Below are 26,220 nucleotides of genomic sequence, written 5' to 3' on the forward strand. Positions count from 1 at the left end.
AAATACAGAACTTTTGCACAAACAGCCCTTTTAAAAAAAATCCCACTGTTCTCCTGGACCAGTCTTTGCCAACCTGGTTCTTCCAGGTGCTGAGAACCACTGCTGTCTGGGGCTAAAGGTAAAGGGACCCCTGACCGTTAGGTCCAGTCGCAGCCGACTCTGGGGTTGCGGTGCTCATCTCGCTTTATTGGCCGAGGGAGCCGGCGTACAGCTTCCGGGTCATGTGGCCAGCATGATTAAGCCGCTTCTGGCGAACCAGAGCAGCACACGGAAACGCCGTTTACCTTCCCGCCGGAGCGATACCTATTTATCTACTTGCACTTTGAGGTGCTTTCGAACTGCTAGGTTGGCAGGAGCAGGGACCGAGCAACGGGAGCGCACCCCGTCGCGGGGATTCGAACCGCTGACCTTCTGATCGGCAAGTCCTAGGCTCTGTAGTTTAACCCACAGCGCCACCCGCGTCTGGGGCTAAATAGCACTGCAATTCAGAGCCTCTGGAGGGCAGCAGGTTAGCCAGAAGCTGTCCTGTGCGCTTCAGAATTTGGAAATCCACTATGCAGGATTTCCCCCCATGGCCGCCACCAGCACGGACCCTTGGGGATCGGAACAAAGGTCTGGGATAAAAGGATCCTTGCTGTTGGGGGTGAGAATCCTGCTCCAAGCGATTTCTGGCAATGGATCCTGTGATCAGCGTCTTATTGCTTCCACAACCATGAGCCTATTTATTAGGCTCGTTAGTTGCTTGCTACAACAGAGGTCTCCCAGTGACTTGCAATGTATTTAAAAACATAAACATATTATAATGTTAGCATTCATTTATAAAAAAGTCATGAAAATATCCAGAACAGCCCCAACACTCGCAAGAGCCGCAGGAAACTTTGGCAACACACTAACAGAAAAACCACCACCACCATCCTAGTCTTATCGAAACCCTGGGGGCAAAAATACGTTTTTACCTGGAACTGAAAATAAGTCAGCAAAGGCAGATCTCTTTAGAGTTTCACAGGTGTGGAGCCACTCCTGAAAAGGCCCCGTCTCCCTTGTCACCATCTTCTGAGTCTACCTTCAGGAAGGGAGCCAGAGAAGGGCCTCAGGTGAGAATCGTAAGGAGTGGGTAGGTTCGTATTGGGAGAGGCATCCCAGAATGTCACACTACCGCTCCCATTAAAAAGGGACGCTTTGAGGGAAAGGACTTTCAAATTATGTACAGCTGCCCATTTGTTGCGAGTAAAATGGAGGATAAAACTTCATTCCCATGGATTTACTCCTTTAGGAGCATAAGAAGCTTCTACTGAGTCAGAGCAGTGGTCCATCTAACTGACTGGCAGCTGCGCCCCTTCATGAGTGTTATGTCCATTTCCCTTTATCTCAGTTTTTCACTTTTCAGTTCATGTTGTGTGTGTGTGTTTCAAAAAAGCCCTTATGAAATTTTTTTAGTGTGTATTTGTTATGGTAAAATCTGGGTGCGAGGCTGCTCTGCCACCCAGCTCGTCGGACTAAGTCCGCGGGTCCCTGCGGAGGAAAATGAGCTCAGCCGGAGACAGGAGCAAACTGCAGGAGATCCAAGTTTATTGAGCAACAGGTTCAAGGCGAGATTGAACCGCGAGAAAGGGGTGACATGAACTTTTGAAACTTCCCTCCATGTCCCAGAATACAGTGCAAAATACATCCCAGTTACATCATGAATACATTAAGAAGAGGTTGAGTTACACAGGATTAACATATGGAGGAGGGAGGGGGAATATGCAGAGCTGGAGATATGCGCAGATAAGCACATCCTGAGTACCGGTGATGAGAAGACAATGGTCCATGTATGCATAGTCTGCCACCTGGCATTGCCCGTGGGAAGGCTTGGCAGAGTGATTTGACAGGATTAGGGTCTTGACACCTTGCTTGAGGGATTATGGAGGACAGGGGAGGTGTCATGGAGTCCTAGAGAAATTGAGCAAATTGGCACGTTGATTTTCTATGAATTTTATAGATTTTAGTCCCTTTTGACATTGACAATTGGAAATAAATGGATATATTGTAGCGAAGAAGGAGGTGAAGAAGACATGCCCCCCCTTCCGTATCAGTATTCTATCTAATATTTTTGCAAGCAGTTTTGCATAACATCATGAATTTTTGTTTGTTATTTTCACTAATAATACAGTCGTATCTTAGATCCCAAATGCCTTGGTACTTAGATGTTTTGGCTCCCGAATGCCAGAAACCTGGAAGTGAGTGTTCTGGTTTGCAAATGTTCTTTTGGAATCTGAACGTCTGGAGGCATTTCCGAGGCTTCTGATTGCCTGCAGGAGCTTCCTGCAGCCAATCGGAAGCCCCGCCTTGGTTTCTGAAGGTTTTGGAAGTCGAATGGACTTCTGGAATGGATTCCGTTTCACTTCCGAGGTACGGCTGTATATGGATTTCTATGCACAGCTTCCTCCCCACCACCAAATGTGTACTTTTTGTGTACAGTGGAACCTCGTGTTACGGACGGGATCCGTTCCGGAGTCCCATCTGTAACATAGAACTGATGCAAGCCGAAGTGCCGCGTCTGCGCACGTGCGCGACACGATTTAGCACTTCTTCTTTTTTTACGTTTATCAACTTTTATTATGTCATCTCTTACCTGTGTTTTCTTTTTTTATATAATATGTTTTTTTATTAAGACTTTTGCATAGAAAAAAGAGGAAAAAAAGAATACAAAAATACAAAGACAAAAAGAAAAACAAATAAAAACAATTCCATTTTCATAGTATTTCTTACATTTGCTTATTTCCCAGACTTCCCCACAGCTTCCCTCACTGTATTCCAATCCAAATATTTAATCAGCAAATCCCTTCCCTCTATCTTATCCTAATCTTTATCTTAGTATATTAAACCTTTAATTCTTCATCTTTTAACCTTCGAATTTTCCATACCCCTTCGCCACCTTATTACTAATAACCTTTTAACCTCCATCCAATGTCATTCTAACATTCATTGATCTTATAATATTTCTGTAAATAGTCTTTAAATTTCTTCCTATCTTCCTCCACCGTCTCTTCTTCCTGGTCTCTGATTCTGCCAGTCATTTTTGCCAATTCCATGTAGTCCATCACCTTCATCTGCCATTCTTCCAGAGTGGGTAGTTCTTGTGTCTTCCAATACTTCGCGATAAGTGTTCTTGCTGCTGTTGTGGCATACATAAAAAAGGTTCTATCCTTCTTTAACACCAATTGGCCAACCATGCCCAGGATAAAGGCCTCTGGTTTCTTCGGAAAAGTATATTTAAACACCTTTTTCATTCCATTATAGATCATTTCCCAGAAGGTCTTAATCCTTGGGCGATTTAGCACTTCTGCATATGCGTGAGCGGCGAAACCCGGAAGTAACCCGTTCTGGCACTTCTGGGTGGCCGCGGGACGCAACACAAAAACGCGTAACCTGGAGCAGATGCAACATGAGGTTTGACTGTATACAGTTTTTGTTTGGAGAGCTGCATATAAAAATTTGGAAATTCCAAAAGATAGCTGTGTTTCATTCAGTTCATGTATTGGCTTCAGGAAATGTAAATAAGATAGGTTTGGCTCAAAATCCTACCCGAACAGAAGCTCTCCTCCATTCCCGTCTACTGATAATAAATTGCATGTGGCCAGTTTACACGGCAGTCTGAGTGGAATAAAAATAATGTTGTTGTTGTTGTTGTTTAGTCGTTCAGTCGTATCCGACTCTTCGTGACCCCATGGACCAGAGCACGCCAGGCACTCCTGTCTTCCACTGCCACCCGCAGTTTGGTCAGATTCATGTTTGTAGCTTCGAGAACACTGTCTAACCATCTCGTCCTCTATCGTCCCCTTCTCCTTGTGCCCTCCATCTTTCCCAACATCAGGGTCTTTTCCAGTGAGTCTTCTCTTCTCATGAGGTGGCCAAAGTATTGGAGCCTCAGCTTCACGATCTGTCCTTCCAGTGAGCACTCAGGACTGATTTCCTGAATGGATGCGTTTGATCTTCTTGCAGTCCATGGGACTCTCAAGAGTCTCCTCCAGCACCATAATTCAAAAGCATCAATTCTTCAGCGATCAGCCTTCTTTATGGTCCAGCTCTCACTTCCATACATCACTACTGGGAAAACCATAGCTTTTACTATACGGACCTTTGTTGGCAAGGTGATGTCTCTACTTTTTAAAATGCTGTCTAGGTTTGTCATTGCTTTCCTCCCAAGAAGCAGGCGTCTCTTAATTTCGTGGCTGCTGTCACCATCTGCAGTGATCATAAAAATAATAGAATCATAGAATTCTAGAGGAGGAAGGAACCCTGAGTGATCTAGTCCAACCTCCTGCAATGTAGGAATCTCAACTGAAGTTTCTAAGACAGATGGCTGTCCAATTTCTGCTTTTAAAACTCCAATGAAGGGGAGTCCACAACCTCCCAAGGGAGTCCGTTCCACTGTCAAACAGCACTTACTCTCAGAAAGTTTTACCAAATATTTAGTTGGAATCTCCTTTCTTGCAACATGAAACTAGCTCCCCAACGCTGCAGGGAGCTATCGCAGCTTGTAGCCACAAACTTGTTCTGTGTACCAGAACTGAATAACGATGTCACAAAAAGCTGGGATAGCTCAGTTGGTAGAGCAGAAGGCTCTTAATCTCAGGGTCGTGGGTTCAAGCCTGATGTTGGTCAAAATATTCCTGCATTGCAGGGGGTTGGACTAGATGACCCTTGTGTTCCCCTTCCAACTCTACAAATCTATGATTTCCTTTTTAAAAAATTGCATGCAAAAAGCCACTCCTTGTTACCTCTCCAGGTTTCTTCATTTCTGCAGTCTAGGGTGGAGAGGGTCCTTTTGATGCTGCCATTGTAGCAGTAGTAGTAGTACAGTGGTACCTCTGGTTACATACGCTTCAGGTTACATACGCTTTAGGTTACAGGCTCCGCTTACCCAAAAATAGTGCTTCAGGTTGAGAACTTTGCTTCAGGATGAGAACAGAAATTGTGCTCCGGCGGTGCAGCGGCAGCAGGAGGCCCCATTAGCTAAAGTGGTGCTTCAGGTTAAGAACAGTTTCAGGTTAAGAATGGACCTCCAGAACGAATTAAGTTCTTAACACAAGGTACTACTGTAATAATAATAAAAATTATACCCTGCCCATCTGGCTGGGTTTCCCCAGCCACTCTGGACGGCTCCCAACAGAATATTGATAATAATAGTTTTAAAAAGCAATGAAACATCAAACATTAAAAACCTCCCTAAGCTACACTGCCTTCAGGTGTCTTCTAAAAGTCAGATAGTTGTTTATGCCCTTGATATCTGACGGGAGGGCGTTCCACAGGGCGGGTGCCACCACCGAGAAGGCCCTCTGTCTGGTTCCCTGTAACCTCACTTCTCACAGTGAGGGAACTGCCAGAAGGCCCTCGGTGCTGGACCTCTGTGTCCGGGCTGAACAATGGGGGTGGAGACGCTCCTTCAGGTATGCTGGTCCAAGAGTCAGAATCATTAGAAGATAACATCAGAAGGTAAGAAGAGCGTGGCTGGATCAGGCCCATTTGCCCAGCATCCTGTTCTCGCAGCGGCCAATCAGATGCCTCAATGGCGAACCCGCAAGCAGGATGAAACACAAGAGACCCCTCCCCTCCTGTAGTTTCCAGGAAATGCTATTCAGAAGCCATTTGACCATGGAAGCAAAGCCATTGTGGCTATTAGAAGAAGAGATCGGATTTGATATCCCGCTTTATCACTCCCTTTCAGGAGTCTCAAAGCGGCTAACAATCTCCTTTCCCTTCCTCCCCCACAATAAACACTCTGTGAGGTGAGTGGGGCTGAGAGACTTCAAAGAAGTGTGACTAGCCCAAGGTCACCCAGCAGCTGCATGTGGAGAAGCGGGGAAGCGAACCTGGTTCACCAGATAACGAGTCTACCACTCTTAACCACTACACCACACTAGCCATCGTTAGCCCTCTCCATCCTCCATGAATTTGCCTAATCCTCTTACAAAGTCATCCAATTGGTGGCTGCCGCTGGCTCCTGCAGGAGCGAGTTCCACAGTTTAACAGCTACACGAAGGAGCCGTTTCTTTTAATGGAAACAGACGGATGGAGATGCTATCCAGCTTTCTGCCGATGACCTCAGCCGGTGCTGTTGAAAGCTCTCAGCGCCCGCTGGAAAACTCTCTGGCGGTTGCTGTTTTTCTTTCTTTTGGAAATCTAATATATTGATTAGCTTTCTTCAGTACAGCATCAATAAAAGTGTATAATGGCATGGCTGGGCCCTGTGGCGTCTTCCTCCTGCTGGTCTGAAAGCACCTCTATCCTCTCCTGCCTGCCTGCCCTCCAACCGGCAGACAGGAAGCCAATGTCAGCTCTTACCTTGATGGCTGGGCATGGCTCCTCCTGGTCTGGCGGGTCTTGGCAACCCCATCAGCAGGACGGGTAGCAAAACTTGACTTGAGGGTTGGTGGGGGTTGGCAGCCGGCAGCCCCTGTGCTGAATCCGGCCAGCTGAGCAATCTCCTGCTTCCATGGGTGCCAAGCCAGAGGGAAGATGGCCTGTGGCCTCGCCAGCGGTGCTCTTTGTGGGCAGAGAAACTGCTTCCTTTCCCATCAATATGACCCTACACAAAAAACCATTGCCAGCAAAGGCTGCATTCTCCCAGAGGCTGGTAACCCTTTCTATAGGGACATGGGTGGCGCTATGGGTTAAACCACAGAGCCTAGGACTTGCCGATCAGAAGGTCGGCGGTTCGAATCCCCGCGACGGGGTGAGCTCCCGTTGCTCGGTCCCAGCTCCTGTCAACCTAGCAGTTCGAAAGCACGTCAAAGTGCAAGTAGATAAATAGGTACCGCTCCGGCGGGAAGGTAAATGGCATTTCCGTGTGCTGCTCTGGTTCACCAGAAGCGGCTTAGTCATGCTGGCCACATGACCCAGAAGCTGTACGCCGGCTCTCTTGGCCAATAAAGCGAGATGAGCACTGCAACCCAGAGTCGGCCACGACTGGACCTAATGGTCAGGGGTCCCTTTACCTTTTAACCCTTTCTAAGGAGTGGGCCTCCTGCTTTTCTTCTTACACCCTTCACATCTTCCAGTAGACCTGGTGAAACGATGACATCTTTTGCACTAAGGGCAGCTTTGCCAACAGTAATAACAGTAATTTATATTCTTATCTCTCCGATCCTGCATGCTGAACATCAGGGTAGTTAGATCCTGGTGCCTGCCGTCCAAAGAAAGAGTTCAAACAGCCTGCGAAAATTCCATGGGTTTCAGGCCAGTCATGAGCAAAATGTTGTTTTTGCTAGTCTGATCACAAGCGTCTTTGCCTAAATTGGGAGTTAACTATCAACCAACAAAGCTACAGCAGAAGCCTGCTACATGTTCAAATTCTGTTTCCTTTTGAGTGTTGTTGCATATGCTGCTTTCAGAAATAGCCTTTTTGTAGCCATTCAAGGCAGCTTGCTGAGTTGCCCTTTCTCCACCGGCATTTGTTGGTTTTCACCAGCCCTGTCTCAAATTAGGCCTGTCAGAGCATCTTGCGTCTTTAATAGGGGGCATTTTTTGTCCATCTCAGTCACAAAGCCATAGGTTAGGTTGCCAGAAATCATAAAGGGGCGGGGGGGAGAGAGACTTAACAACAACAGTTTGGGAGTCCTTTTAATTTAATTTGGCCTTAACGTTTTAGTATGATTATTATTTATTAAATTTGTATACAGTGGTACCTCAGGTTACATACGCTTCAGGTTACAGACTCTGCTAACCTAGAAATAGTGCTTCAGGTTAAGAACTTTGCTTCAGGATAAAAACGGAAATCGTGCTCCGGCGGCGCGGCGGCAGCAGGAGGCCCCATTAGCTAAAGTGGTGCTTCAGGTTAAGAACAGTTTCAGGTTAAGAACGGACCGCCGGAACGAATTAAGTACTTAACCTGAGGTACCACTGTGCTGCCCTTCATGCATGGATCTCAGGCCAGTTCATAGTATAAGAAGGCAAGACAAAAACACAAAATACATGATAAAAATAACACCCCTCCCCACAGCCCCCTCCCACAAACACATCTCAAATCATAGAATCCTAGAGTTGGAAGAGACCACAAGGGCCATCGAGTCCAACCCCTTGCCAAGCAGGAAACACCATCAGAGCACTCCTGACATATAGTTGTCAAGCCTCTGCTTAAAGACCTCCAAAGAAGGAGACTCCACCACACTCCTTGGCAGCAAATTCCACTGTCGAACAGCTCTTACTGTCAGGAAGTTCTTCCTAATGTTTAGGTGGAATCTTCTTTCTTGTAGTTTGGACCCATTGCTCCGTGTCCGCTTCTCTGGAGCAGCAGAAAACAACCTTTCTCCCTCCTCTATGTGACATCCTTTTATATATTTGAACATGGCTATCATATCACCCCTTAACCTCCTCTTCTCCAGGCTAAACATGCCCAGGGTCTAGGATGTTAATCAGCCAAAGCTTAACTTCTGCTCAGCTGTGAGGACTAGACACATGAGCTGTTGGTTTCCCCCCAAACCAAAGGTGCTGTTTTCCGAAATGTAAGCAGTAATTTCCCTCTTCCCAACCTAAGGACTGTCTCCACTGCTTGTCACTAATTAGGGCCGCCATATTTTGAAGAGCAAAAATGAGGGCACATTTGCCAACTTCTACTTTTGACTGCGGATCGCTATGGAGACTCCTCTACCCAGGACAAAGAGGACGTGTCCTGGAAAAAGAGGACATATGGCAACACTTCCCTTCGTAACTCCTCTCCAGGAAAAAATATTCTTCCTCCTCCTGCCCCCCCCCCAAACAGTGGAGCATCTTCCTTTTAACTAGTTTCTGACAGATTTATTTCTTGCACAGCTTGACGGATGGAGGATTGTGGTGAGATGTTTTCAGAGTGAGAGAACAATTTTGCCATAATTAGAAATTGGTTGGGTTAACACGCCCTCCCCCCCCCCCTCTGCAAAATCTTTAAATGCAGCAGCAAAGCTGGGTAAGGAATGTCTCTCTGCCACACAATTGGTTATTAGCACTTGATCAGTTTTCTTGGTGGATGGCTTGCCGCTGGTGCGTGAAGCTTGTGCAATAATAGGCCTCTTGATTAACGGATTTGCATATCTTTTGAGGACCCAGAATCTGCATTCTCTCTCCTCCGCTGCCATTGTCACAGACCCTATACATCTGCAGGAGAGAAATGCACAATGCAAGCTTGGTTCTCCTGCCACTGGGGTGAGGGAAAGCATCGGCTCCCAAGAGCCAGCAAAATAGATAGGGATGCAGGGAGGTGGAATGTGTCAGACCCGGGGAGCAGCAGAGCTGCGGGACAGAAGATTTCAGCTGCCAGGTAAAGTGGAGGCATTTGCCTGCGGTAGAATAGCATGCAATGGAATGAGACCCATAATTCACAGGGAGGTCCCAGCTGTGCCCGGCGCAATGTTGATTGCCCTTTCTACTCGGTTCAATCCATTTAGCGAAGATGCCCCCACTGAGCCAGGGAGGTCCTTCTGGTGTTCGACGTGGGTCACTGGAACGGATGGTTGTTTCGTAATTTGATGCCTCGAGTCCCCAGGTGATGGAGCCTGGAAATGAGAAGAACCTGGAGGTCTCAAGGAGCGGGGCAACGGCCCCACTCCCAATCAGGCCAGCACAAAAAGGTCTTTTCCACCCTAGGGTGTGTGGCTTTTTGGTTGGGCTGCTTGCCAGTGTGGTGTAGTGGTTAAGAACGGTGGACTCGTAATCTGGTGAACCGGGTTCGATTCCCCGCTCCTCCACCTGCAGCTGCTGGGTGACCTTGGGCCAGTCACACTTCCCTGAAGTCTCTCAGCCCCACTCACCTCACAGAGTGTTTGTTGTGGGGGAGGGAGGGAAAGGAGAATGTTAGCCACTTTGAGCTTCCTTCGGGTAGTGATAAAGTGGGATATCAAATCCAAATGCCTCTTCTTCTTCTTCCTCTTCTTCTTCTTCTTCTTCTTCTTCTTCTTCTTCTTCTTCTTCTGGTTCTAGGCTGGGGCATTGCTGTGGGGTGCCCAGACCCTGGTGTGGTGTTTTGCATTGGCCCCACGTTAAAATGAAAAAAAGAAGAAGCTCAAACTCTTCTCTCTGAATTTGCGTCTATCTTTCTGTCTGTCTATCTGGAGCTGCAAATATTTCTTCAAATCTGGCTCATGGGCTTGTTTCTGTTCCTCCCATCTCCCATCTCTTAAGTCTCTCTTTTACAGATAAAGTTGATAAAACTAGGAAGCTCAGTATTTCTCCTTCTCTCTTAAAACCGAGACAAACCATTCTGGCTTGATGCCTGTCCTGGAAAATGGAAACGCCACACCTTGATTAGAATTTGGAGGGGCTGACGTTGGACCTGATCAAAGTTGATGGGCATAGCCATTCACATGGTGTGTGTACCGTGTCTTGTGATCAATCATGCAGGGCTTTCCTGTGTGTCCCCCCCCCCCCAATATTTTATTCAAGTTGGCAACCCCTGCCTTCCCACCACGCTTGAGCCACACCATATTAACAGTCCAGATGAGAGCAGATGAAACATGACGGCCTCTTTTGAGCTGGACAGGTTTTCTGTTTACCTCCGGCAGAGCCAAGAACAATGGGTGTCTGTTGGGGAGCGAACAATGTGATGTGGCTCTGCTTTAATTTGCTCAGTGGGTTGGGCGCCTTGTCCTGATTGCTGGCTCCTGGCCTTGATGGGGATCAAAGAGGGAAATGATGGAGCCGGTGGGCGGGCGGGTGTGAGAGACAGAGCGTTCACATGCACAGACCGCAAACCCCACTTATTGTCAAGTTGTCTGGGCTTAGTGAATAGCCCTGGGTATGGATTGCTAACTTATAAATCAGAATGGCCGTTGCCACTGCGGGGCTCCCTTCTGGTTTAGGAACTTAATAATACAGTGGTGCCTCGCAAGACGAAAAGAATCCGTTCCGTGAGTCTCTTCGTCTAGCGGTTTTTTCGTCTTGCGAAGCAAGCCCATTAGCGGATTAGCGGATTAGCGCTATTAGCGGTTTAGCGGCTATTAGCGGCTATTAAAGGCTTAAGGGATTAGCGGATTAGCTGCTAAAAGGCTATTAGCAGTTTAGTGCCTTAGAAAAAGGGGGTGGGGAGCGGGGAAAAAAACCCAGGAATCGCAAGACATTTTCGTCTTGCGAAGCAAGCCCATAGGAAATTCGTCCTGTGAAGCACCTCCAAAACGGAAAACCCTTTCGTCTAGCGGGTTTTCCGTCTTGCAAGGCATTCGTCTTGCGGGGCACCACTGTACTGATAGCTACAGACGTTTTGATGCATATACAAAGCAAGATTCTGACTCCAGGTAACTTCTCAGTTAGATTACTGAAACGGGTTATACATGGGGCTGCCTCTGAAGACAGTTCGGAAACTTCAGCTGGTGCAGAATTCGGCAGCCAGGTTGCTCCCTGGGACAAGACACTTTGAGCATATTACACCAAAACCGGCCTGACTGCACTGGCTACCAATTAGCTTCCGGGCCCAATTCAGAGTGCTGGTTTGGGCAGTGGTACAGTGGTACCTCAGGTTACAGACACTTCAGGTTACAGACGCTTCAGGTTACAGACTCCACCAACCCAGAAATAGTACCTCGGGTTAAGAACTTTGCTTCCCGATGAGAACAGAAATCGCGCGGCAGCGGTGGCTACAGCGGGAGGCCCCATTAGCTAAAGTGGTGCTTCAGGTCAAGAACAGTTTCAGGTTAAGAACAGACCTCCGGAACGAATTAAGTTCTTAACCCGAGGTACCACTGTACTCTCCCCAGGGAGGCTCGGGTAGAAATCACATATTGAACAGATGGAAAGCCCTTTAATCTGAGCAGGCTGAGAGCAAAAAAGTAAGGTTACCGTAACTTCAGTCATAGAGTTTCAGTATGCTGTTGACAACGTAGTGTGTTCCCACTCAGAGGATTGGCCTATCACTCAACATCCAAGAAACCAAAGTGCTGCACCAACAAGTACAAAACAACCCCTCTGCAGTGCCACAAATCCAACTCAGTGGTGTAATGTTGGAAAATGTCGATCACTTCTCCTACCTGAGCAGTGGTCCTTCCACAAGGGCCAACACTGATGCCGAAATGCAGCATCGCCTGAGCTCTGCGAGTGTGCCTTTCTCCCAGTTGAAATGCAGAGTGTTTGAGGACCGGGACATTTGCAGGGAAACCAAAATGCTAGTTTACAAAGCTATTGTACTGCCAATGTTACTGTATGCTTGTGAAACACGGACCACTTATAAACGCCATCTCTGACTCCTTGAAAGATTCCATCAATGGTGTCTCCGGAAAATTTTGCACATCAACTAATGCCAGTGTTCTGGAAGAAGCAAAGATCACCAGTGTTGAAGCAATGATTCTTCAACATCAACTTCGTTGGACTGGTCATGTTGTGCGGATGCCTGATGATTGTCTTCCAAAGCAACCACTCTATTCCGAACTTAAAAATGGAAAGCGTAATGCTGGTGGTCAACAAAAGAGGTTTAAAGACTCTTGTCAAGGCATATCTTTAAAAACGTAGTAATAAACACCGACAACTGGGAAACACTGGCTAGGGAGTGAGAGGCAGCAAACACCAACCATTAGGACTCCTAGGAGTGCTGCCACCACCAAGGCCATGGTGTCAACGTAACATTGCGTAGGCCAGGTGGAGAGGTACTTTGTGCGACACTCCCCACTCCCAGTCCCCAACCGGTCAAGCTGCCCAAGGCTGGTTGAAGTTGGAGCTCAGCCACAGCCCAAGAATCACACGCTCCCCATTCCCTGACACAGATGGATAAAATGGTTAAAGAAGCAATTAAGATTGGATGCCCTGTTTCCGACAAGCAGGACTGGAGATTAATTCTTTTCCTTTCTCTTTGCCGCACAGTTTGGAAGTTACTTGCTTGAGGGTACAGTGGTGCCTCGCAAGACGAAATTAATTCGTTCTGCGAGTTTTTTCGTTATGCGAATTTTTTCGTCTTGCGAAGCACCAATGTGTATTGACGGTTTCCCATAGGGATGCATTGGCGGTTTAAAAAAAAAAAGGCGCAAGACATTTCGTCTTGAGAAGCAAGCCCATAGGGAAATCCGTCTTGCAAAGCAACTCAGAAAACGAAAAACTCTTTCGTCTTGCGAGTTTTTCGTCTTCCGAGGCATTCGTCTTGCGGGGTACCACTGTATCTCCGAGTCAGGCATCAGTGACTGTTAAGATCACTTAACAACAAACAAAGAGGCGCAAGGCATATTTTGCCTCAGAGGATGCCACGTTGCGCCTGATTTGGCATCACTCCCAACGCCCACCTCTGCCAGTCTTGGGTACGGGTTGCCTGGGTTCTGTTCCATCCTCCTGAGCTCTCACCAGTGTTTCCTGCTGAGGAGAACAGGTCATAAAGTCTAATAAATACAACAGCCCTTTAAGGTAGAGCAAGCTAATACTATCTTCATTTTGGAGAATGTCGGGGGGGGGGGCTGTTGGGAGCAAGAGTGAGTGTCTTGTCCAAGAGGCAAGGAGGAGAAGATGAGAGGGCTTTTACACTCAGGTCGTACTTGCTTATGGGCTGTCCATTGGGGCAGCTGTTAAAAACAGTGGTCTAGACTAGGTGGGCCCCTGTTGGGCTGGGCTGGAAAGCTCCTCTTATGCTGCTTGTTGAGTTTATGTTGAAGCCGAGATTTGAGCCCCTTTGTTACAGCTCTCCGTGTGCACAGGGATTGGTCGCGGCTATTGTGTGACAGGATAGATCCTTTGCACATGCTCAGAGGCACTCTCATCTTGCAACTCTGCCATGCGTTCCAGAGCCGAACCTTGCTATGCTTGTGCCCCCGAAATGCCTGTGCTTGCGCCTCGCCGAGGAGTCTGCGGGCCGCGCAGCACAGCCCTTTGGAGACAATTCCCTTCTTTCTCAATCGCCTGTGATCTTCCCCTAATCTAAAATGGAATCTCTGGCTGGGGAGCTTTATCAAAACAGTTGTAATGGGATCTCAAGAAGGACAGTGATTTTCACAAGCATGTTAGATGTTCGTTCCAGGGAAAGATATGAAAGCTGTGGGGGTTTTTCCGCGGGGGGGTGAGAAACGAACACGGTCAGGAAACGAGTGATGCTATCGAGCATATTACACAAGTCACAGCTGTGTGTGTTGATCAGCTTGGAGAGGAAGGCCAAAGATTCAGGCCCGTAACTTTATTCATCCAGCCCAGTGGCTTTCTCGGCCCCCAATGCCACGCTGATAAGACCCAGGGCTTTGGTAGGTAGGCACAGCAAATGGCCTATGTAAAGGTAAAGGGACCCCTGACCATTAGGTCCGGTCATGACCGACTCTGGGGTTGTGGTGTTCATCTCGCTTTATTGTCTGAGGGAGCCAGAGTACAGCTTCTGGGTCATGTGGCCAGCATGACTAAGCCGCTTCTGGCGAACCAGAGCAGCACATGGAAACGCTGTTTATCTTCTTGCCGGAGTGGTACCTATTTATTTACTTGCACTTTGATGTGCTTTTGAACTGCTAGGTTGGCAGGAGCAGGGACCGAGCAACCGGAGCTCACCCCGTCATGGGTATTCGAACCGCCGACCTTCTGATTGGCAAGTCCTAGGCTCTGTGGTGTAACCCACAGTGCCAGCCGTGTCCTTATACATAAATCCGGCACTGCCAAGAGTTGAACAAGAGGGGTGCAGTGTAACCACCTGCCTCTGGGCTGGGCTGACGGTTAGCATACCCTGAAGGGGTGCAACGGCCAACCTCTTCCTGGGTTTGGAAACTTTTAATGGCCTGGTGACTTTGCCGCCTCACACGCTTGTCTGAATCAAGGCAGCTGAAGCTGTGAGGCTGCCCGCTGCACCCCAGCCTTGACCACCGCAAAACCCAGAGCTAAAAACAAAACAAACCCCAAATCAAGCCATTCACGGGTCGTGCTGCAAGGCCATTAAAAAACCTGCTGACTCCCGCTTTCTTACTCCTTGTCTCAGTCTGTATACACAGGGGGGGATTTGGTTTTTATCTGCTTTTTCTCCAATATTTTTTTTATATCTAACAGTGAAATATTTATACGGCCCAATAAAAGGCGGAAAGCTTGCAGTCTCTCTCAAATTCATTGGAGACCGAGAGGAGCTTCCTAGTACGAATTTAACACCCAGCCGTGACCCCTGGTAATTGACTCCATACATCTTTAGCATCAAGAATTTACATAATACGCAAGGAAATGATTGATAGCTCCTGGAAGCCAGCCTGTCTGCCGAGAGGCCATGTGCACCGCCATCCGTCTTGCACGCTGCGACCTGTCTCACCCTGCCCTGCATCGCAAACATGGCCGTGACACCGGGACTCTCCTTGTCACCTCCCCCCACCCTGTCGACCACCACAATCAGTGGCGTAGCGTGGGGGTGCAGGGGGGGCCGGCCGCACCGGGCGCAACATCTGGGGGGGGGGGGCGCTCGCACTCGCAGCTCTCTGCCCCTACCTGGCTCACTCACTCTCTCTCACTGCAGTGCTAGCTGTGCGAATCCGATCCGAGCCGCCTGGTCGCCCCCCACTGTGGAGGGGAGGGTGCCAGGCGTGTGGTGTGGTGCGGAGAGAGAGCGAGGGACTATCTGGGGGAGGGACAGTGCAGTGGGGGGGGCGCAAATTACTTGCCTTGCCCCGGGTGCTGACAACCCACGCTACGCCACTGACCACAATCCAGGGAAGGCAATTCCTTTTTAAATAACAGGAGGTCTCTCTTCAGCAGCACCTGTGGCAGCAAAAGGGTGCATCAAACTCGGGTATGGCTCAAGGACCAATGGTCACAAATTGAGGTGCAGGATTCTGGACTAGGTTTTTTCTGTTAGGCCAGCGAGGCCCTCACACAAGGTGGTCACTTCAGGTGACGTGGTTTGGACGTTGTTTTAGGGGCTGCTGGGAGAGGAGGCAAACTCAGTTCAGCTCAGAGCGCAAAACAGGTTTTCTGAAGGAGCGTCTGCAGTCCCATCGTTCTGCCCGGACACTGGTGTCCAGCTCCGAGGGCCTTCTGGCGGTCCCTCCCTGTGAGACGTGAGGTTGCAGGGAACCAGGCAAAGAGCCTTCTCGGTAGTGGCGCCCATCCTGTGGAATGCCCTCCCTTCAGATGTCAAGGAAAAAAACAACGATCTGACTTTTAGAAGACATCTGAAGGAAGCCCTCTTTAGGGAAGTTTTCAATGTTTGATGCTTTATCGTGTTTTTAATATTTTGTTGGGAGCCGTCCAGAGTGGTTGGGGAGACCCAGCCAGATGGGCAGGGTATAAATTATAAATTAGTAATAGTGGTGGTAATATTCTCCCACACAAGCCTGCTTTGTTAATTTTTGCTGCTTTTATTTATTTTTAATTTTTTTTAATTAATTTTACTTATAATCACAATACATAACATTGTATCCTCTTACTAAAACTCTTGTCTCAACCGAGCCTAAACAGCTTCCCTCCCTCCTGCCTAATGGTTTACAAAATAAAATTTTGCATTTTTGCATTTCGCTTCCTTTTCTATTCTTGTTATATCATGACTTAAAATATTAAATTACTCAACCCAAATAGGTAACTAATTTATCTTACAAATCTTCAGATAACCCTGCTAATGATGTTAATTGCTTACAGTTGTCTTTCAAATATAATATAAATTTGTTCCAGTTTTTTTGGAATACTTGATCTCGCTGGTTCAGGATTCTTCCTGTCAGTTTTGTCAGTTCTGCAAAGTCCATCATCTTCATCTGCCATTCTTCTTTTGTTGGTATCGTACTGTAGTTGTTGCATATAAGAACAATTTTTTATCTTGTCTCGGTATCTCTGTACCCACTATACTCAGTAAGAAAGCTGCTGGTTTTTTTAACAAAAGTGTTTTAAAACATTTTCTTTAACTCAATATATATCATCTCCCAGAAAGCTTTTACCTCTTTACATGTCCACCACATGCGGAAAAAAGTACCCTCCTTTTCCTTACATTTCCAACCATCATTTTTTGTTCTGTACATTTTAGCCAATTTAACTGGTGTTAAATACCACCTATACATCATTTTCATGACATTTTCTTTAAGAAGAAATATAAGAACCAAATTTTAAAATAGAGTAGACCGTCAAACATTAAAAGCTTCCCTAAACAGGGCTGCCTTCAGATGTCTTCTAAAAGTTTGGTAGTTGTTGTTCTCGTTGACATCTGGTGGGAGGGCGTTCCACAGGGCGGGCGCCACCACCGAGAAGGCCCTCTTCCTGGTTCCCTGTAACTTGGCTTCTCGCAGTGAGTGAACCGCCAGAAGAAGAAGAGTTTGGATTTGATATCCCGCTTTATCACTACCCGAAGGAGTCTCAAAGCGGCTAACATTCTCCTTTCCCTTCCTCCCCCACAACAAACACTCTGTGAGGTGAGTGGGACTGAGAGACTTCAGAGAAGTGTGATTGGCCCAAGGTGCATGTGGAGGAGCAGGGAAGCGAACCCGGTTCACCAGATTATGAGTCTACCTCTCTTAACCACTACACCACACTGGCCCTTGGCGCTGGACCTCAGTTAGAACGATGGGGGTGGAGATGCTCCTTCAGGTATACTGGGCCGAGGCCATTTAGGGCTTTAAAGGTCAGCACCAACACTTTGAATTGTGCTTGGAAATGTAGATGGGCCTTTGGCCTGATCCACGTTATCGGCTGTCAGGGGTTTGCCCCCACAAGCAGGCGGGCCACTGCGCCCTGCACCAGCCTCAGAGGAACCGTAGTCCTTCTCCATCCAGCCTTTGTGATTTAAATCAACATTTTAAAAAGAAAGAAAAGAATAAGTAGCACAGCAACGAAGGCGGGGAAGGACTTTGATGAAAAGCACCCCTTAAAATATGCAACATCATGGCAGCCGAGGGCTATCCTTTTGAGTGCTGTCCCTGATCTTCCTGGACTTTCTTTTCTAATCGTGTCTTTCTCTGCGTTCTAAAAAGAAGAATCTAACATTCCATATTTCCTTAATGGGTTTCACACGTGCCGGTCTGTCCCCCTCCAAAGCCAGCATGATATGAATCCATAATTCTTTAATGAAACATTTCCCTCCGCTTCCAAGTGAGCTGTGCTTGATTTACAGAGCTGTACACAAAAGGTCAGTTTACTCAATCCTGGCGCTTTCATCACCCCTGCCCCAAATTCAGCTGGAATTAAAAAGCCATCTAGATCTTTTGAAACCTTATTTATGAACACTTGAAAGCATAAGTAAGTCATCGTTTGGGTGCCTTCTTCCTGTTCTGATATATATCAGCTGGTGATGGCACGGACTTGGAGCTTAAAAACAACAACAACTATATCACACAATGCAATATGGTGCTCTTCTACTATTTTGACACTCTTGCTGTGTTTTTCTTACAGTTACCAAAGAAAAAAAGGGAAGGGGTTATTAAGAATATTGATCAGCCAAGTGCTCTGTTAATTTGAACCCCCATCTGTATTTGTTTACATAGAAATCTCTCTGATCTAGATTTTATTTTTATTTTATTTTTTGGCTGCTTAATATATTCTCCTCTGTTCAAAATATTCAGCCCTGCTGGAGTTGGCTGGCACTGTCTTAAAAGGCCTGGACCACAGGCTATATGTGTGTGCTTAAGGACTACAAAGGGACACGGGTAGCGCTGTGGTCTAAACCACTGAGCCTCTTGCACTTGCCGACCAGAAGGTCGGTGGTTCAAATCCCTGTGATGGGGTGAGCTCCCGTTGCTCAATCCCAGCTCCTGTCAGTTTGAACTCCTAGCAGTTCGAAAGCACGTCAAAAAGTGCAAGTAGATAAATAGGTACCGCTCCAGCAGGAAGGTAAACGGAGTTTCCGTGCACTGCTCTGGTTCGCCAGAAGCAGCTTAGTCATGACCCAGAAAAACTGTCTGCGGACAAACGCTGGCTCCCTCGGCCTGTAAAATGAGATGAGCGCCACAACCCCAGAGTCGTTCACGACTGGAATTAACAGTCAGGGGTCCTTTGCCTTTACTTTTTCTAAGGACTGCAAGACTTTCCCCTGCCTATCTGGGGAAAAGGCTCCCATCCAACTTCGGCAGACATAGGAAGACCCTGTTGCATCAGGCCAAAGGGGGCTCAACTCTTGACTGCCTCCTGGCTAGTAGTCATCAATAGCCCTCTTCTCCATGAATTTGTCTAATTCTCATCTCAAGCCAAATTGGTGGCCATCACTGCCTCCTGTGGCAGGGAATTCCATAGTTTTAAGCCTGCACTGTTCAAAGAAGTACTTCCTTTTCTCTGTCCTGAACCTTCCAGCCTTCAGCTTCATTGACTGCCCACAAGTTGAAGAAGAAGAGTTTGGATTTGATATCCCGCCTTTCACTCCCTTTAAGGAGTCTCAAAGCGGCTAACATTCTCCTTTCCCTTCCTCCCCCACAACAAACACTCTGTGAGGTGAGTGGGGCTGAGAGACTTCAGAGAAGTGTGACTGGCCCAAGGTCACCCAGCAGCTGCATGTGGAGGAGCGGGGAATCGAACCCGGTTCACCAGATTACGAGTCCACCGCTCTTAACCACTACACCACACTGGCTCTGTAGTGTTAGGAGAGAGAATTTTCTACCTCCACTTTCTCCATGCCTTGCATGATTTAATAAACTTTCACCCTGTCACTTCTTACTTTTCTCTGTGCTAAAAAGCCCCAAATGCTGTATCCCATCTTCACAGGAGACTCGCTCCATCCCAATGATCACTGTGGCTGGCTGCCCATTTCTGAACCTTTCCCAAATCTGCAACATCCTTATTGAGGTGAGGCAAGGCAGGACATGTGTCGTAGGTCACCTAGTGAACAGCTGTTCCCAGCCCCATCTCCCACCTACGGCATCAGAAACAGGGAACGATGGAGCACTACTGGCCCATATCTCTCCCCTTTGACAGGCAGGCACATGCGACCCGCAGCTTGACCGTCACGGTTCCCAGTGGATGTGACCACAACACCCTCAATCATTGGAAAATGAGTCGATGTCTTGCTAGAGGAGACCTAGAACACGTGGCCATTTATTTCCCAAGCTAGTGAAAAGGGCCTACAAAATATGCTATCCTCTGCATCCCGAAATATCTGGATGTGGCATGCCTTGTCCTTGCAGTAAAGGTAAGGGTAAAGGGACCCCTGACCATTATGTCCAGTTGTGGGGTTGCGGCACTCATCTCGCTTTATTGGCCGAGGGAGCCGGCGTACAGCTTCCGGGTCATGTGGCCAGCATGACTAAGCCGCTTCTGGCGAACCAGAGCAGCGCACGGAAACACCGTTTACCTTCCCGCCGGAGCGGTACCTATTTATCTACTTGCACTTTGATGTGCTTTCGAACTGCTAGGTTGGCAGGAGCAGGGACCAAGCAACAGGAGCTCATCCTGTTGCGGGGATTCGAACCGCCGACCTTCTGATTGGCAACTCCTAGGCTCTGTGGTTTTAACCCACAGCGCCACCCGCGTCCCTGTCCCCGCTGTACTTTGGCCAATTAAGAAGCTTATAGGGATCAGGCACAAGCTCAGGTATATTTGCAATATGTATAAATATTTGCTTCCCCCCCAATGCCCAGGGGCACAGGTTTTGTGATCTTATTCAACCTGGGTCTCCACTGATGCGTCTTTCAATAAACTGAAATCCTTTTCCACCCACTGTCCCCTCAGTTGACTTAAGGGACCCTCTAGGGGCCACAAGACCATGTGCACTTATGGATACTTTAGCCAGAGAAGACGATGTTGTGGATGGATGTGAATTCCATACACCCCTGACCAAATAACATAGGAGGAATGAATATTGCAAATACATGAATACTTAACCTGGTAGCTGGCGAGATTTGCGTTTGTGTGTGTTATGATTATATTTAATTGTCTACTTATATTTTGTTATACGTGTAAGAAAACCAATAACAGTTACTTGAAAGGAATACCAGGAGTAAGTCAACCCACATTTAGCTCAGCCTCAAATATCTCATAGAATCATAGAATCATAGAGTTGGAAGAGACCACAAGGGCCATCGAGTCCAACCCCCTGCCAAGCAGGAAACACCATCAGAGCACTCCTGACATATGGTTGTCAAGCCTCTGCTTAAAGACCTCCAAAGAAGGAGACTCCACCACACTCCTTGGCAGCAAATTCCACGGTCGAACAGCTCTTACTGTCAGGAAGTTCTTCCTAATGTTTAGGTGGAATCTTCTTTCTTGTAGTTTGGATCCATTGCTCCGTGTCCGCTTCTCTGGAGCAGCAGAAAACAACCTTTCTCCCTCCTCTATGTGACATCCTTTTATATATTTGAACATGGCTATCATATCACCCCTTAACCTCCTCTTCTCCAGGCTAAACATGCCCAGCTCCCTTAGCCGTTCCTCATAAGGCATCGTTTCCAGGCCTTTGACCATTTTGGTTGCCCTCCTCTGGACACGTTCCAGTTTGTCAGTGTCCTTCTTGAACTGTGGGGCCCAGAACTGGACACAGTACTCCAGGTGAGGTCTGACCAGAGCAGAATACAGTGGCACTATTACTTCCCTTGATCTAGATGCTATACTCCTATTGATGCAGCCCAGAATTGCATTGGCTTTTATCTCCTTTGAGAAAGACTGTGTTCATAGCATGGAGATCACTTTGGGGGGGTGTAGGCCATTGTGGTGTTTATGCATGTTTCTGGGGTTGTTTTTTCCTACTCTGAGCCAACTTGAGGTTTCTTTAAACATGAAAGGTGGGGTGTTCATTTCTTGGGGAGGGTGTTAATAAATGGGTGACTGTATGCAACAGAAGCTTCACCCCCTCTCTGCAATTGCCCCTGGCTTCTGGGTAAGGGGGGGCAAATGACTGTGGCCGAAGGAGACTGGGTGCCTCTGTCTCCTAAATTCAAAATGTGCCATTGTTGGATGTTCCACCGCCAGTTAGTGCAAAAGCCTCGTAAACTGACAGTTTCCATCTTTTTGCCTTTCGAGTCAGTTGTGCGAAAGGGCTCGCTTCAGAAAATGCTGTGCATTATATTCAAAGGGTAAAATGCCGCGACTCATTCCTCTCTCTCTCTCTCTCTCTCTCTCTCTGTTCTGTTTTGGTTTTGTTTTGTTCCAGAAGGAGCTTAATTCTGTTGCTTCCGAACTGGCGGCACGGCAGGAAGAAAGCGAGCATTCTCATAAACATTTAATTGAACTCAGCCGGGAATTTAAGAAAAATGTACCTGAGGTACAGTATATTTGCTATTATAGAATTAACTCAGCGGGTTGTTGGATTTCCCTCCCCTCTCCCATTCAAACAGCTCTCTCTCTCTCTCTCTCTCTCTCTCTCTCTGTGTGTGTGTGTGTGTCTGTGTGAAAGAGAGATTTATATATTTATTTACAAACTTGAGTGACCAACAAGAGAAGGATAAGGTAAGTAAAGGTAAAGGTAAAGGTACCCCTACCCGTACGGGCCAGTCTTGACAGACTCTAGGGTTGTGCGCCCATCTCACTTAAGAGGCCAGGGGCCAGCGCTGTCCGGAGACACTACCGGGTCATGTGGCCAGCGTGACATCGCTGCTCTGGTGAGCCAGAGCCGCACACGGAAACGCCGTTTACCTTCCCGCTAGTAAGCGGTCCCTATTTATCTACTTGCACCCGAGAGTGCTTTCGAACTGCTAGGTTGGCAGGCGCTGGGACCGAGCAACGGGAGCGCACCCTGCCGCGGGGATTCGAACCGCCGACCTTTCAATCGGCAAGCCCTAGGTGCTGAGGCTTTTACCCACAGCGCCACCCGCGTCCCACAAGGATAAGGTAATCAGCCCCAAATTATGGCCTCAAATGCCCAACTATAGCATATTACAACACAATCTGCTGGTGCAATTGCAGCTAAGGAGCCCATGGTCCTGATCCTGAGATGCACTGAGCGGCACTTGTGGGAGAGGGAGGACCATAGATAGGGCCTCTGAGGCCTATCAGCACAGCTGGCCCTGCCAACAGGCAGGGGGGCGGGCAGCTGCCTCGGATGGAGGATGCAAGTGTGTGGGGCAGAGGATGCTCAAAGCTGGCCTGCTTCCTTTGGTTACAGCAGAGAATTCTGCCCCACCGCCCTGGTCAAAGCTAGATGTTAGTCCTCTTGGTTTCCATGCATGTCGTTTACGTCATACTGTGTTTTTCGCTCTATAAGATGCACCAGACCACAAGACGCACCTAGTTTTTGGAGGAGGAAAACAAGAAAAAAAATATTCTGAATCTCAGAAGCCAGAACAGCAAGAGGGATCACTGTGCAGTGAAAGCAGCAATCCCTCTTGCTGTTCTGGCTTCTGGGATAGCTGCGCAGCCTGCATTCGCTCCATAAGACGCACACACATTTCCCCTTACTTTTTAGGAGGGAAAAAGTGAGCCTTATAGAGCAAAAAATACGGTACCTCAAAGGGGTTCACCCAGCAATAAAACGATCCGTTAAAATGGTTAGAATGATCAGTCAGGCAATAATTAAATCATCCCAGTGCCGGATTTATGTAGAAGCTAAACAAGCTATAGCTTAGGGCCCCACTCTCTTCGGGGCCCCCAAAATATTTAAGGGGGGGGGACTGGATGTACATTTCCAAAATATACGATAAAAAACAAATAAAACAAAACCTACGTACAGCAACAGTGGCAAATGGCTTTAGATACCTATTAGGTCCATAAATTACTGTATAGCATATATTCAACACAAAAAACAGCTGCAGTTTGTTGTTGACAAAGGACAGCTGGACATATAAAGGGCCCCATTACCTTCAGTAGCCGAGGGCCTCATCAAACCTACCGCATTTTTCGCTCTATAAGACGCACTTTTCCCCCTCCAAAAATTAAGGGGAAATGTGTTTGCGTCTTATGGAGTGAGTGCAGGCTTCATGGCTTCAGCGAAAGCAACGCAAAGCCTCCAGAGCTCAGCGGGAGCAAGAGGGGTCGGTGCGCACCGATCCCTCTTGCTCTCCTGGCTTTGCTTTGCTGGAGAGGCGCTGCACAGCTTTCCCTCTATGGAAGGGGCTCCGTTTCTCCTGCCACTTCGCTGAAGGGGCGCTGCGCAGAGAGGGAGAGAATAATTTTTTTCTTGTTCTCCCCCTGTAAAACTAGGTGCGTCTTATGGTCGGGTGCATCCTATAGAGCGAGAAATATGGTAAATCCGGCCCTGAATCAACCATAAGCTAAAAGCACATCAAAACACACATCGACATTCTACAGGCCTGTCTAAACCAAGAATGTTTTTAGCAGGGGTCGAAAAGAGTACAGCAAAGGCGCCTGACTGATGTCAATAGGCAGGGAGTTCCAACGTGCGGGTGCTGCCAGACTAAAATATCCGTTTCTTACAAATGCGGAACGGGTAGTATGTGGCAGCTGTGGCAGGTCCAGTTCCACAAATCAAAGCGGCCAAGTGGGTATTTACGCAGTGAGGCGATCATGCAGCTAAATTGGCCCCAAGTAGTAGCTTGACGCTACTTGACGTGGGTGGCGCTGTGGGTTAAACCACAGAGCCTAGGTGTTTGCCAATCAGAAGGTCGGTGGTTCGAATCCCCGCGACAGGGTGAGCTCCCATTGCTCGGTCCCTGCTCCTGCCAACCTAGCAGTTCGAAAGCACGTCAAAGTGCAAGTAGATCAATAGGTACCGCTCCGGCGGGAAGGTAAACGGCGTTTCCATGCGCTGCTCTGGTTCTGGTTGGCTTAGTCACGCTGACCACATGACCCGGAAGCTGTATGCCAGCTCCCTCGGCCAATAAAGCGAGATGAGTGCCGCAACCCCAGAGTCGGCCACGACTGGACCTAATGGTCAGTGGTCCCTTTACCCTTACCTTTTTAATAGCTTGAGCTTGAACTTGACCCAGCAGCAAATTGAAAGCCAGTGCAGGTCTCAGGCGTTGTAAGCTGATGGGGTCTCACTCCTGTCAGCAATTAGGCTGCAGCATTCTGCACTAACTGCATGCCATCATGTCTTGGCTTGTGCCCTCGCCTGTCAGAATGATGGGGCGCCCAGCGCCTTGGCACACAATGTCCCTTCTTTCAGAACTGTGCTCTCCCCAACCCTGTCAAGTTATTTTATATAACAAGAAAAACTGTTCCAAGGCCTTGTTGCAGAAATCCTGGCACCCGCCTCTCGGAGCAGATGGAACACCACTTTGTTGCTGTTTTTGTTGCCGCTGCTGCTCTTTTCCTCTCCCCAAAATAAATGTTGTTTTAGTCAGTTTGACAGTTGGGGGCTTCCCCCGCCTTCCCTCCCCTCCCAACACTGCCTCATGCCAGCTTCTACAATTATGTTCCTAGCTTGTATCTAAATTAAGAAGACTTGGGGTGGAGGGTTTGCAGCACCTTATATTATACTAAGGTATTAATTGGGGGGGTGAGGCAATTAAGTAGAGAGCCGAAATCCACAGACCCTGTCCCATGAAAGGCAGTGTAGCATAATGGTTAGAGTGCTGGACCAGGGAGAAACAGAGGTGGGGGACTCCTTTTTTATTTTTTATAAATAATTTTTATTAATTTACAACCAAAACAAAACATACATTGTTTTCACATCCCAATTTCCCCCAAGTCTTTCTTTTCTGGACTTCCTTCAGCTTTTCCGTAAATCTTTCGTAGTCATTATTAATTTACGCATTTCTTTTGTTTATATTGTCATTGTTTAAACCTTCCCCCCCCCCTTCTATTCCCTTTTAACAATACCTCTTACATTTTCACAGTGCTTCTTTAAATCCCTCTAGCGTTATTTGGCCCTCACTTATACTCTCCAGATATTCAACAAATTTTCCCCAGTCCTCTGTGAACTTTTGGTCTCTTAAGTATCTAATCTTCCCAGTCATCTTATCCAACTCAGCATAACCTAACAGCTTCTGAGGTGGGGGACTCCTTGAGCCAGCCCTCCCCCCCCCCCCAATACACAGAGCAAATATTTCTGGGCCCAACCATACTGGCTCCAGTAGCAAAATGGGGGTGAGGGCAATAGAGTAGACCTGGTACCGGAATGGACTTAGCTTATTGCCTTGTTGTGAGTGCAAATTGCTCCTTCCTCGGATGTTAGATGAATCATTTTATGAGCAATTGTGTCTAAATTGAGGAGAGGGGCTGAGTGTACCTGGGTGTGTACATGAGAGAGTGTGGATCAGTATGTGAGTGGGTACCCCCATTTTTGCCTGCATTCCCCACTGGTCAAGGATGAAACTGGCCAAAAAACATCACCATCTCCACCACACCAGCCTAAAAATGGGCCTTTGTTTCTCCTTTAAGTATTATTGTTCTTATCCTCGGTATGCAAATGTAATCAGCTAATTAGTCGATTTGAAACCTGCTCAATTAATCAAAACCAAGGCTTCTTTAATTAGCTGACAGCCCAGCTTCATATGAGGAACCAGTGCCGATTCTGAGGGCTGGATTAACAGAGAGCCCCATTGC

The 26,220-nt window shown here is 47.6% G+C and overlaps 1 protein-coding gene across 2 annotated transcripts in view; it reads left to right on the forward strand.

Moving 5' to 3' along the window:
• CUX2 (cut like homeobox 2) overlaps positions 1-26,220 on the forward strand; it is a 250,778-nt gene that overhangs the window by 115,113 nt on the left and 109,445 nt on the right. Inside the window, exon 2 of one of the 2 annotated variants that reach the window (XM_083453687.1) lies at positions 21,929-22,039. In XM_083453687.1, the coding sequence (XP_083309813.1) occupies positions 21,929-22,039 (111 nt within the window). The remainder of the gene's footprint in view (positions 1-21,928; positions 22,040-26,220) is intronic. The other variant, XM_083453689.1, reaches the window with a different exon arrangement.

The sequence above is a fragment of the Podarcis tiliguerta genome (assembly GCF_965153285.1).
Source record: "Podarcis tiliguerta genome assembly, chromosome: 8".
Taxonomy (NCBI): domain Eukaryota; kingdom Metazoa; phylum Chordata; class Lepidosauria; order Squamata; family Lacertidae; genus Podarcis; species Podarcis tiliguerta.